The 12,936-nt window shown below is 32.9% G+C and overlaps 1 protein-coding gene across 1 annotated transcript in view; it reads left to right on the top strand.

Moving 5' to 3' along the window:
• Positions 1-12,936, top strand: part of MPDZ (multiple PDZ domain crumbs cell polarity complex component) — a 221,149-nt gene that overhangs the window by 134,208 nt on the left and 74,005 nt on the right. Inside the window, 2 exon segments of the mRNA XM_074282905.1 lie at positions 6,790-6,894; positions 9,063-9,158. Coding sequence (XP_074139006.1) covers positions 6,790-6,894; positions 9,063-9,158 — 201 coding nt within the window.

Raw genomic sequence — 12,936 nt, 5'->3', positions numbered from 1 at the left:
CCCAAGCATGATGTTTATCTGGAACTGGAGTTAGGATTACTTTGTATAACTGTTGTTTTTTTTTTTTTTTCACTACATATTATTTTACTTACATGCATTTTATATTACTGATTCTCCTACAAAGAAAGTATTTGAATTTTCACAAAGAAAAGCCACAATTGCAATCTGGTTTTCATTCTCTTTCAATGAAAAACAGAAATATATCTTAAGACATTTTTTCTGGTTGACTCTGCTAGTTACATACAAAAAAGGTATTACTATTATACAACCTCACCTTTTTCCTAACTTTGTTAATGGTCTTCCAGTATTTGCATGTTTTGATTAATGCTCAATTTAAAAATCAGGTCATGTAACTTTAATAATCTTAACCATAATTTAAATACAAATGAAAATTATAAATCTTAATTTAATTATGTACATAATGGAAAAATAATGCCTTATTTTCAGTATTTTTTATACTATCATTTATTTCTCTTCAAATGATAAAGTGGGATAAAAAGGGATAAAAAAAGCTATTTTTTAGAAAATATTAATTTGTATAGTTTACCTCTGACATGGATTATGGATAATATGATGACTTGAGTCTCTTCTTTTGCTATTTTATGACAAGTTGGGTTTTTTTTTTTGTTTGTTTGTTTGTTTTTTAACAAACATGGAGCCAACATAGATCACTTTTCCTGAGATATTTGAATTAGAGCGCAGTACCTTCTATTCTCTGTGTTCTACTATATTGCACTATTGGTAAACATTTATGTAAAAAGAACTCTTGTGAATATAATTTGGAATGACATACCTCAGTCAGTTCCCATTGGTAGCTTAAAAGGATGGAGGTGAATTCCCTAGTTTCTTCACAATGAAATTGCTGCTCTTCTTTGTTGCTTCTTCCTTCAATTTCTTACCAGAATTTGTTGATTTAATGTTAAAAATAGCTTTACTCTGTCAAAAACACCTAAAGAAAACATCTGACAAATAACTGCCAAAAAATAAAGAAGAAATTTGCTCATCTTATTTGGGGGGAGGAGTGGAGAATCATATTGATTATGATTACCACCAAGTCTTACTTCAGATGGCTATAAAATTTGCCTCACTGGACAAAGAATACAAAGCAGGAAGGATATGTTTATTTATTATAATCCACATTAGAATAGGTGCTAAGAAAAAAACTCCAAAAAATCAAAAAGAAAACAACAGCAACATTCATCCATTTTGTCAGCTATCACAAGTCTTGCAGAAAGAAGGCATTTATACTTGGTGTTCTTCCAATGCTACCTGCCTTGGATTCCATTTGATCTTCCCAAAGGAAATATCATTCCCTCATATTCTACCCCATAGGAGCAAAAACTTTACCTTTGGACTACTGACATGTCAACTTTGGATTAAATGTCCAACTATTGAGAGCTCAGACTAGGCTTTCTTCCTACAAAAGAAAAAAAAAAATTGAGATGTTCGTAATGTTTTTTTGTTGTATTATGGATAACTTGTTCAGAGGAGATCTAAAACAATTCTTGGGTATTCTTCAAAGTCACAATACATGGCAACTGTGTGTGTGTGTGTGTGTGTGTGTGTGTGTGTGTGTGCATACACACACATGTAAAGTATGAAATAGAATTTGAGTTTTAAGAGTAAAAGAACAACCCGTTTAAGTTCCAGGTTTCATTATTTTCAAGGAAAACCAGATGTGTAGCCTCACCAGAGTGCATTCTGTTTCACTTCTCACTCCACCTTGCCAGGAGCCCTTATATTTCTGTAATAATAGCCAGGGTTTTGCGCTTAGCAGCAGCTGCTAGTAACATCTGCCAGATAATTACTGAGCTGAATCAGAATTCACCTGCCTTAACCTAAAGTGTGGGATGAATTCCTGATCAAGGAATAAAAGATTGATTGCAGTTACATTTTTCCATGCTTGTTAATAATCACTGCTATAGACACCAGTAAAGAGCAGATGCTTTCCGGGGGAGGTGTAGATGGGAGGGAGGTAGAAAGAGGGGGAAGGAACAGGAGCACACACTTTTAACTACATATGTATGCATCTCACATTCAGCACAAGACACTGACATTTGTTAACACCATTGTAAAAAGATGCTGCATCGTATGCTTCACATTCTAGATCTTCTCCAGCACCTGCTGATGATCAGGCCCCCTTTTATGTGTGAGTATTGGCGATTCAAAAGCTCATTATTGCTATATGTTGCAATTTGTCTGTGAAACCATTTCATGCTTTTATAACATCCAAAAGCAGGGATGCATCCAGATATAGATTCAGCATATACATTTCAGCTTTTTTACTTATTCAAATTTAAGCATAAATTCCAGCAGGGCTGGAAAATGGTTGCTGCATTTTCAGACTGATAATTGTTTACCCATTTAAAAATTGTATTTTCTAAATGTTGAGTTTTCAAGATTGTTTCTAAAAGGGGATAATCCTGCATGTGAGTTCTAGCATAGTATCTGGATTGATCTCCATTTCACATTTTCTACGGCACTAATGCTGTTATTGGTGTTTTTGTTTTTCGCCTTTTCATGTGTTACTGAAGATTAGTTTATTTTTAAGTGTATATATATATATATATATATTTTTTTTTTTAACACTGGCTGTCAAATAAGTTGTCTTCAATGTGTTCCATATGTGGTGCATAACACAGTTTCAGTTTTCTTTGTTGGTAGTTAAAGGTTATTTTGTGTGATTATGTGGCCAAGTGTGTGTTGCACTACATGTATCCTTGTGTTTTGGTGTGTTGGTATTGCTGATTCTTTTCTTGTCCTGTGAATAAATACATATGAAACTGCCTTTTCCTCCTCAGATTTCTGCCTAGCATGCATCTGTAGAGAGCTTTTATTGGTCAATGGAGGAAAATGAGAAAAGGATCTAGAACAAAGTTCTTTACTCAACACTTGTATACATGTTTAGCATTTCATACATAAATTGAGAATGTTTCCCTGAATATTGTTGTCTCTCCATTGGGTTATCATATTCTTTCCTCATTTCTTTCCTAGATTTTTCTTTACAATTTCTTTATTGCATTTTGTAAATTGAAAAAAAAGTTTTAGAACTGTTACCTATCTCATATAGACTCTTTAGGCCTTTAGTTTAAATACTCATTTCCCCCATATTTCATGGACTCTTCCTGGCATTCACTTATTCACTTACTTGTTTGTTCAACAAACATACTATGAGGGAGTAAGGATAAAGTCTGCCTCTGTTAAACTAGCTGTGTAGTTTTGGGTATATAACTAAACTCTTGATGGCCTAGTCCAATCTCTTAGATTCTAACTTTGAATTTCAAATGTCTTTTGGAGAGCATTAGTTTCCAAAACATGCAGTCACTGGTTTGAACTGCCTAATTCCTTTCCCCCACCAAAGATGCTGGGGAATAAGGTGGGGAAGAAATATGTAATGCATTGTGCTAGATTTTGAGAAATATGGATAAAACATCTCTGCCTTTGTAGGATTTACAATTCAGATTTTTATTATTTCTGTTAAAGAGTTTCAGTAGTTTCTTACAGCTTCATAAAACACTTTTGTGAAGCAAATGTCTAACTCTTCATTAGTATTTTTAAGATTAAATGAATTTAATGGTCAATGTAAGAATCAATGGCTTTGCTAGACAGGTGGAATGAAAAGGGGACACAACCCAGAGTTGCTTGCAGAATGGGAGCTGGGACACCTGTGAAAAATTCTGGGGAGTTAGATCAAATTCAAGAAATAATCCAGCACTCCCTCTGTTGTGCTTTGTACCTTTACTTTTTTGCTTTAATCTCTGCCTCTATAATAACCTCTCCATTCAATTTAGTCCCTTGAATTTGATCATTCTGAATATATTATAGTACTACATAGCCTGCAGGGCCTTTATATTTACACTTGTTGGGCTTCTTATTTGGATCTCAGGAATGTACTACATTCTTCTTGTTGTCATTTGTCTCACATATGTCATACCTTCTTAAAGTTCTATAAAATAATTAATTGGCATATCCAAGGTCAAACAGCTATCAAATTTGGGCCCAGAATTTTAGGTCTTCTGAATTCTTGGTTGAAACTAAATCCAATAAATTTTATTTTCTCTTTCATGGTCTAATGTATGTCATCTGGCAAAAATCTATGCAAAGGAAGTGTTTAATAAGGTTGATATATCTTAGAATAACAATAAACCTACATAGCACCTTTGTGCTTTGAGACATAATGCTAATTAACATGACCTAATGATGGGTATTGAAGGGTGAAAGAGAATAGACACATAAAACTATATACCTTCTTCAGTTGATAAATTAAGTCACTTGAGTGGTTTTCATTTTATGTAGCATAGAAAGATAATCCTCAGTCTTGCCAGAAAATACTGAATTTTCATGTAAATATCACCCTCATGTTGATTTTGTAGGTATTTTTCACATTATTTATAATCTCTGTATCATGCAGTTTTTGGTCCATAAGTACACTTTAGTTACATGAATACACAGACTTGTTTTCATTTAATATATTTAACTTGCCACATTACTCATTGATCTATAGCTCAAGTTCCAACTGGGGAGCCCAAAGTATGGTGCACTAAGTAACATAATGGGGCAAAACCTCAATACTTTGCCCACAGTGGGATACTGAGCAATCCATACAGCAATTGGAAGCAATACCTAGCACAATGCAGTAGTTATTCCTGGAACATTTAGTGATCAAAAAAAATGAATGTTTATATTGTAAATGGCAAGTTAACTTTTTCCAAATATCAATAGAGGAAGCTTGGGAAGATGAAGATATTTTTAACATAATTTAAACAGGTTGATGCCATATTTTAGAGTTTGAAACTCACTACCTCATAGGGTTTTTATGCAGTCCTTCACAGTGCTTGCTAATTGAAGTGACTGGTTTACATATCCAAAAAGAAAAAAAGTCAACTTGGATAGGCAAGGCCAGTGCAGTGTGCTGTTAAATTTGATGTATCCTGGAATCTGGACAAATTATAAGAGTTTGAAGCTTTTCTAGCTTTTCTTATTTCCAATATAAAGAACTTTCAGCAGAAAGATGTGGTTGCTTATGTCCCTGCAAAACAAAATGAACTTACATTAAGGAAATTATACACAAGTCCGAATGTAAATAGGTATATATAATTAGATAAAAGATAGTTTGGACCAGAAAGGCTGTAGTAGTTTTGTGGATCAAGAAAAGTCTCATGTAGAAAATAGTGCTAGAACTGAATCTTGAATTATTCTGAGGATTATATGAAGCCAAGGTGAAGTATAATATAAGACATTCTAGGTACAGCCTATTAGTCAGTCTATGCAAAAGAAATGAAGGGTAATATTTGAAACAGTAAGAAGGCCAGTTTGACTAGAACTTAAAATACATGAAGAAAAGTAATGTATAATAACTCTAGAAATGGCAATGGATCCAGATTGGGAATGGATTTAAATGTCAACAGAGGAATTGACATTTGATCTTAGATTAATCACTGTAATATATTAATAAAGATTTGCATTTTCATATACAATCAATCTTTTTGTTATATTATTATGGAAATGCTTATTTTACTCCATAAAGTAAAAATAAAATAAAAATAAAAAAGAATAACATGGTTGGACCCGTACTTTAGAAAAAGTCATTTTATTGTCTGTGTGGAAGATAGAATAAAGAGGGGCGAGATGAAATAGGGAAACTAAATTAGGAAGATATAATACAGATGAGAGTTTTTGAGGACCTGAACTGGGGTTATTGGAGAGAACTTGAAAAATGTTGTGGAGGTTGAAATAGTAAGATTTGGAACTGATTGGATATGTGGGATGAGGGAGAGTGAGGAGTCAGGGAGCACTATGTGGATACAAATTTAGGTGATACCATGCACAGAAATAGAGTAGTTTGGGAGAAGAGTGAATTTTGAAAAAAAAAAAAAAAAAACAATCAATTGTCTTTTGGAAATGATGAGATACTTACAGAACATCTAATTAAAAGTTTTCAATAGATAGTTGGTGACATATGACTGCAGAAGAAGGTCTAGGGTTGGGTGCAAAGATCCAAGAGTTATTTGCATGCAGTTGATTATTAAATCCTTGGGAGCTGATGAAGTCACCTACTTAAAGAGTCCTGAATGAGAATAGGATGCCAAGAAAAGAGGATTAGGTTATAACCACAATTTGGGAGCATGATGTGGATAATAAGCCATCAAAAGGAGTCTGAGGTGTAGTCAGATAGATGGGGGGAATAATGAAATAAAATCCCAGATGAGGTGCAAAATGGGGAGGAGATAGTGTTCACAATCGTCAATTGATGAAAAAAAGATTAAGAAATATGAAAATTGATAAAAAGCTTTAACATTTTCCAACTAAACGGTTATTGGATAAATCATTTGAATTGGATGATATATGCTACATTTATGCCAATATGATACAATAAAAATGTGATAAGGGTAAGAAAAGAGCCAGATAAAATGCAGTAGGTAAATTTGAAGAGAGACAAATTGTTCAAGGAAGGCTTACTAAAAAAGATCAAGTAATAGTTTTTAATAGGCAGAAATGAGGAAAGAATATATCCAAAGCACGGGGAATAGCATTTAAAAAAATGTTTAATTACATATAATACTTAGATTTTCAGAAACTTTATTTAAGTTCCTAATTTGGTTTGTTTTAGTATGCTACCCTTTTTTTAGTAAATTGTGCTGAGGAGGATGCTAAACTTTTCTATGAACATGACTAATAAGAATGGCAACATTGCATTTTTGCTGTTCTAGAAGATTCTCACATTTTTCTTCATCATTAAGCTAATCTTTGATATCTCTTTTTATTTTGATGTCATTTCTTATTTTTTAGGGTTACCTATGTGCCTGCAGAGCTTTTGGAAGAGTACAGAGCAAATTTAGGACATCATTCTGGAGAAACAATGTCTCTTGATGTGTTTTCATCTTATACTGCTAGGTAATTGAAATATTCTTCAGTAACCCCAACAAAAAGAGAATTTATTAAAACTGAAAGACCATGTTTGAACTCAACTTTTTTCTTATGAAATAGGAAGAATACGATTATGAGAAGAAAATCCCAACCTGAGTTATAAAGGGTTGAACACAATTGGACAACAAAACTTTTATGTAATACCATGACAATGAGATTTCCAAACTTCATTAAAATCATTATTTTCAAAGGTCTTTATACTAAGTAAATGTTTAATCTAGAAAAGATAGAAAAATATGGAAAATACAATATTCCAATATTATAACTTAGTTCCAGTCAAAGATCCAGATATGTTTTGTTATATCATTAGTGTTTGGTAAAAGCAAAATTGCAGCAGATATGGAAAGGGGAAACATCCAAATACATGCAGCCTGCATTCTAATATAAACTTCCTATGTAAGGAAGTATAGCATGTGTTTGGTAACTCCAGATGGGCCACAGCTGTGCCATAAGCATCTTCTGTTTTTCTCTTAGAGTTAAAGGAAAAACACTTGCTTTTAAAATCTTGCTATTTTTTTTTTCAAATAATTTTTTTTGAATCAACCCATGGGAAAATTAGCTTGAGACTACTGATTTATAGATAATAAGTTACGTGAGGACAGGAAACATGCTTTGCATATTTTTGTGTCCCCACCTCTTTAAAGTGCCAAGCACAGGTTTTGGAAAACCTTAAATAAATATTTGCCAAATAAATGAATGAAATAATAATTTTTTTTCTTTAAAACCCAAGTTTTTTTGCAGGATCCACATTTGTTCTTAGATCAAGGGTTTTTAGCCTTTGGTGCATCATGAATATGATTGGTGGTGTAATGAAAACTATTACACAGAATAATTGCAATAAATATTATTGAAATACTACAAAAAGTTTTTAAAGCAAATAAGTTTGTAGACTCAGAATAAGAACTCTGGGTTTAGAGATATGTTCTCTATCTTTTGATTAAACTCATTGTATTTTTTATCACCATCTCTCTTTTTTTTTTTTTTCAATAGTTTTTATTTACCAGATAGATGCATGGGTAATTTTACAACATTGACAATTGCCAAACCTTTTGTTCTAATTTTTCCCCTCCTTCCCCCCCCCCCCAGATGACAGGTTGACCAATACATGTTCAATATGTTAAAGTATAAATTAAATACAATACATGTATACATGTCCAAACAGTTGTTTTGTTATACAAAAAGAATTGGACTTTGAAATAGTGTACAATTAGCCTGTGAAGGAAATCCAAAATGCAGGCGGGCAAAATTAGAAGGATTGGGAATTCTATGTAGTGGTTCATAGTCATCTCCTAGAATTCTTCTGCTGGGTGTAGCTGGTTCAATTCAGTATTATTGTTGAAGTGTATAATGATTTGGTTCTGCTCATTTCACTCAGCATCAGTTCATGTAAGTCTCTCCAGGCCTTTCTGAAATCATCCTGCTGGTCATTTCTTACAGAACAATAACATTCCATAATATTCATATATCACAATTTATTCAGCCATTCTCCAATTGGTGGACATCCACTTAGTTTCCAGTTTCTGACCACTACAAAGAAGGCTGCCACAAACATTCTTGCACATATAGATTCCTTTCCCTTCTTTAAGATCTCTTTGGGATATAAGCTCAGTAGTAACACTGCTGGGTCAAAGGGTATGCACAGTTTGATAACTTTTTGAGCATAATTCCAAGTTGCTCTCCAGAATGGCTGGATGTATTCACAATTCCACCAACAATGTATCAGTGTCCCTATTTTCCCACATCCCCTCAAACATTCTGCATTATCTTTCCCTGTCATTCTAGCCAATCTGACAGGTGTGTAATGGTATCTCAGAGTTATCTTAATTTGCATTTCTCTGATTAATAATGACTTAAAGCATCTTTTCATATGACTAGAAATACTTTCAATTTCTTCATCTGAGAATTATCTGTTCATATCCTTTGACCATTTATCAGTTGGAGATTGGCTTGTTTATCATCATCTCTTGCTTTTGACTAAATTCATATAGCAGAGGAGTTGAGTGAGTAGGAGTGAAAACACTTGTTTTATAGGTTTTATGCTCATACATCATACATCAGCAGGTAAACTGCTGATAAGAAGTCTGTAGGTGTTTTTCAAAGTATTTTAAAGTACTCAGTGTATCACTCTTTTACAGAGAAATCCCAGAACTCCCAGAACGTGAGGAAGGAGAGGGAGAAGAAAGTGAGCTTCAGAATGCAGCCTACAGTAGTAACTGGAGTCAGCCAAGGAAGTGAGTATTGTTTTTGATTGAGAAAAATCTTTGTAGTGTATACTTAAAGATCTGGAGAGCATGGTCTTTAGGTTTCTTTACTTAAATACAAAATATTTTCATTGTATTAAATTTTTTAAAAAAGGAAAATAAAATAAAAGAAAAAGTTATCATGTGGTTTCAGATTCATATGATGGCTCTATTCTGGGAACTATCATGTCTAGTGGGTTAGCTGGTACAACTTTATATACAAAGCATATTGAATATGTAACAATGTTCCACAAAGGAATGCTCATTCTTTCATCCATCCATTCATTCATTCTATATATATTTATTATAGGTCTGGTAGAGCACAGTTATTTGGTTCTGGGAGAGCCTCCATGTTTAAACAATACCTGTGTGTGAAGTTAATGAGAGGATAGGAAACCAGTGGTTATAATTTTAAAAATTAACCCATCAATAAGCATTTATTATGTTCCTACCTACTGTATTCCAAGCAGTGCTTTAATAATTGAGAATCACCCCCCTCCCCAACACATACACACAAAAGCAAAATTCAGTCCTTTCCCCTAAGGAGCTTATAATTTAAGGGAGGAAGAGCTATACAGATAACTATGTACAAACTATATAAATGATATATAGGAAATAATTATAAAAAAAAGGTATTAAGATTCAGGAGAATTAGGAGAAAGTTCTAACAGAAGGTGGGATTTTAGCTGAGACTTAAAGGAAATTGCTCTGTATAAATCTTTGTCTATATGATTAAAAAATAAATGAAGCCCAAATGGTAGATTTTTGTTTTCCTGAAAGTCTTAAAAATTGGATTGGATTGGATAGAATTCATGTTTCATTTCATTAACTACTCAAATATCAGGGGAGAATGAACTAAAAATCTATTACCAAGCTAATTCCCATAAATTAGAAACAGCTTTAATAATACAATAATAGATCATATACTTAATACTGCTTAGAAATACTTCTAAGTACTTTACAGTGATTCAGTCTGTCTGTCTATCACTTAAATTAGTTGCCCAAAGGGAAAGAGGGAAGTTCATTTAATGAAAAGACTACATATGTGAATCATATAATGCTATATTTAGAATTGGAATACAAGGGTCATAGAAAGTCATCTAGTCAAACCCCTTTATTTTAACAACTGAAGAAACTGAGGCAGAGAGCCATTAAATGACTTCTCCAAGGTCACGCTGATAGTAAATGTCAGAGTCAAACCTTTAACCTAGACCCTCAGATTCCAAGTTTAATACATAAATCTATATTTCAACATTGGTTGAGGGTTTGAAGCATAAAAGAAAAATATAAGACTAATACTTGTCCCTTAACTGAAAGAGTGAAATAAGATTATAGGACAGAATATGATTAAGGGATAAATATAAAGAAATGCCTCACAACTTCTTCTAAATAAGTCAAAATTTGATTATTTTGAGCAGTTCTTTCTACATAACATTGTGTCTTCATGGGTTATTGGGTGAATGGAAAAAAAAAACTTTGAAAAATTAACATATATGCTTCTTTTAAAGAGGTAGCAAGTATCATTTCAGGAGACTTAGAAATAAAATATAAAATTAATTTAAGGAATTTTTATTTAGTGGTTATTATGTTCAGAGAGCTGTGTTTGGGGATGTTGGTTAAATAGGAGATACAAAGGTTTTAGTCATCATGGACTTTATAATTTAGCAGGAGTTAAATCTTTTGCAAAAGCACAGGTAGGTAAAATACATATTGCTATTTGATAAATACATTAAAGATGCATAAATGAATGGGAAAAATGAGGGAGGGATGAGAATTTTGGAAAGTTTTCTTAAGGTGCCTTTGGACTAAGGTTTCAGGAATGAATGGAATTTCATTAAAGAAGAGGTACTCAGAGGAGAGATCAAGAAATAGATAAAGATGTTTAGCAGGTAGTGTATATTTTTTTAAAATGTCCATGTAAATATGAATCATGATGGAAAGTATTTGGGAAGAAATAGATGGAGGGAGAAACGGAAATTATAGTGCTTACTGACAGATTACCTGGGCAGACAGGAAATAATGAGGAGTTTAGGAATCACAATTCTGATATAGAAACTTTGATATAGTTGTTAATGGGAAACTTCACATATCCAGAAATTGATCTCTCTCTGCCCAAACAGAGAAGCTAATAATTCTATTTATCTCAATGATAATTTAATCCTTCATAAAATAGAAAAAGAATGCAATTCTGGAACTCATTCCTAAGAGGGAAAAAATGGTTACTGGGGTAAAAATGGTTGGAAACTTGTGGACAAATGTTCATCTATGTTAGAATTTGTAATATAGACAAAAAGGAAAGCTTGCATTTTCTGCCACACATTTTTGTTTTTGGGGAAAAGATTTCAATGAAATATATATAGGATACTATGGCCCAAATTCTACACAAGAAAACAATCTAGAACAGATGAAAAATTATTGAGAGTGAAATTTCAAGGACTAAGAATTTAGAATAAGAAAGAAAAAATGTACAAAAACCAAAAATGGTTATAGAGGGAACTCACAAATTAAATTAAACATGTAAAATTCACATATAAATGATGGAAGAAGGAATGGGTATCAAAGAATATTCATAAGAGAGTAGCCCATTCCTGTAAGAATGGTGTCTAGAGTGCTAAAACTCAGATTGAGGACCTTTCCGGATAGAAGGAATTATAAAGATATAGGAGAAAGAGAAGTAGAATTGAGTGTAGGAGAGAAAAGAAGAGAAGTCAAAGATGACTCCAGGATGATAGACCCCGATGATGGGAGCATGGGACCTCTGCAAAAGAAACAGAGATTTAGAAAATGGGTAGTTTGTTTTTTTGTTTTTTTTGGTGGGGGGGAGAAGGTGCTTAGTTCCATTTGAAAAATTTGGTGATGCTGGTGAGACATTTGAAGGTACAGACAATTGGTAATTTAGGATCAGAATTCAAAAGAGAGACCAAATCTTCTAGATATATAGGTGTTTTACTCATCTGCAATAAGATTTTAATCATACTTAGAGGAACAACTGGAATAACTGAGAAGCTAAAAAAGAAGAGGCAGGAAAGAGCTTTGAGTTGAAACTCAGAAAATATTTTTTCAACTGTAAAATGAAATAATAGTATTACTATGGACCTCATCTCTTTATGAAATAAGCCCTTTGTCAACTTTCAAGTACTGTTGAAAGATGAGTTATTTCATTATTATGTGGAACTTATCAGCCTTACTAAGTTTTACCTCTTCTTAATTTCCCTCTTTATCCCATTTTCCCTATGGTTAGGCCTAAGTGAAAGGTCTTTTCCTTGTACTTGTCTGCTTTCAAATTATTTTGGTTGTTCTTCTAGCTCCTCATTTAAGTTTGAGGAGCTTAATCTGCTTTTGTAGTTAAGTTCTGTCATTGTCTATGATCCCTATTGTCATACTGGTAGATATAGGTATTTCTTCCATAATTACAACTGATGACTTGAGTGAGCTAGCTGCTTAGGTTGAGAAATTCATCATCTTAAGTATTAATTTGATAAGGAGATTCTCCTGACTTCACTGGGTTGGTCCTCAGAGAAACAAAATAAAACTGTTTGCCAGTTCAAAGTCTTTCTAGCCTGTTAGGAACTTTTTAAACTATGGTTTGCTGACATAGCCTTTTAGAAACAGTACTTCCTCCCATGCTCCACTGAGGCACTAGGACAAAACTTTAGTGAAAACAAATATGTTCCTTGCATATATTTGCAAATCTTTGTAAACAAGTTCAGAATATATACCAGATGTAAGAAATAAACATTTAGGAAAAGAAAGAAAAATATATTTCTTT

The sequence above is a fragment of the Sminthopsis crassicaudata genome, chromosome 1 (assembly GCF_048593235.1).
Source record: "Sminthopsis crassicaudata isolate SCR6 chromosome 1, ASM4859323v1, whole genome shotgun sequence".
Lineage (NCBI taxonomy): Eukaryota > Metazoa > Chordata > Mammalia > Dasyuromorphia > Dasyuridae > Sminthopsis > Sminthopsis crassicaudata.
The sequence above is the reverse complement of the archived record's forward strand: the minus strand, read 5'-3'. Positions and strand labels throughout refer to the sequence as shown.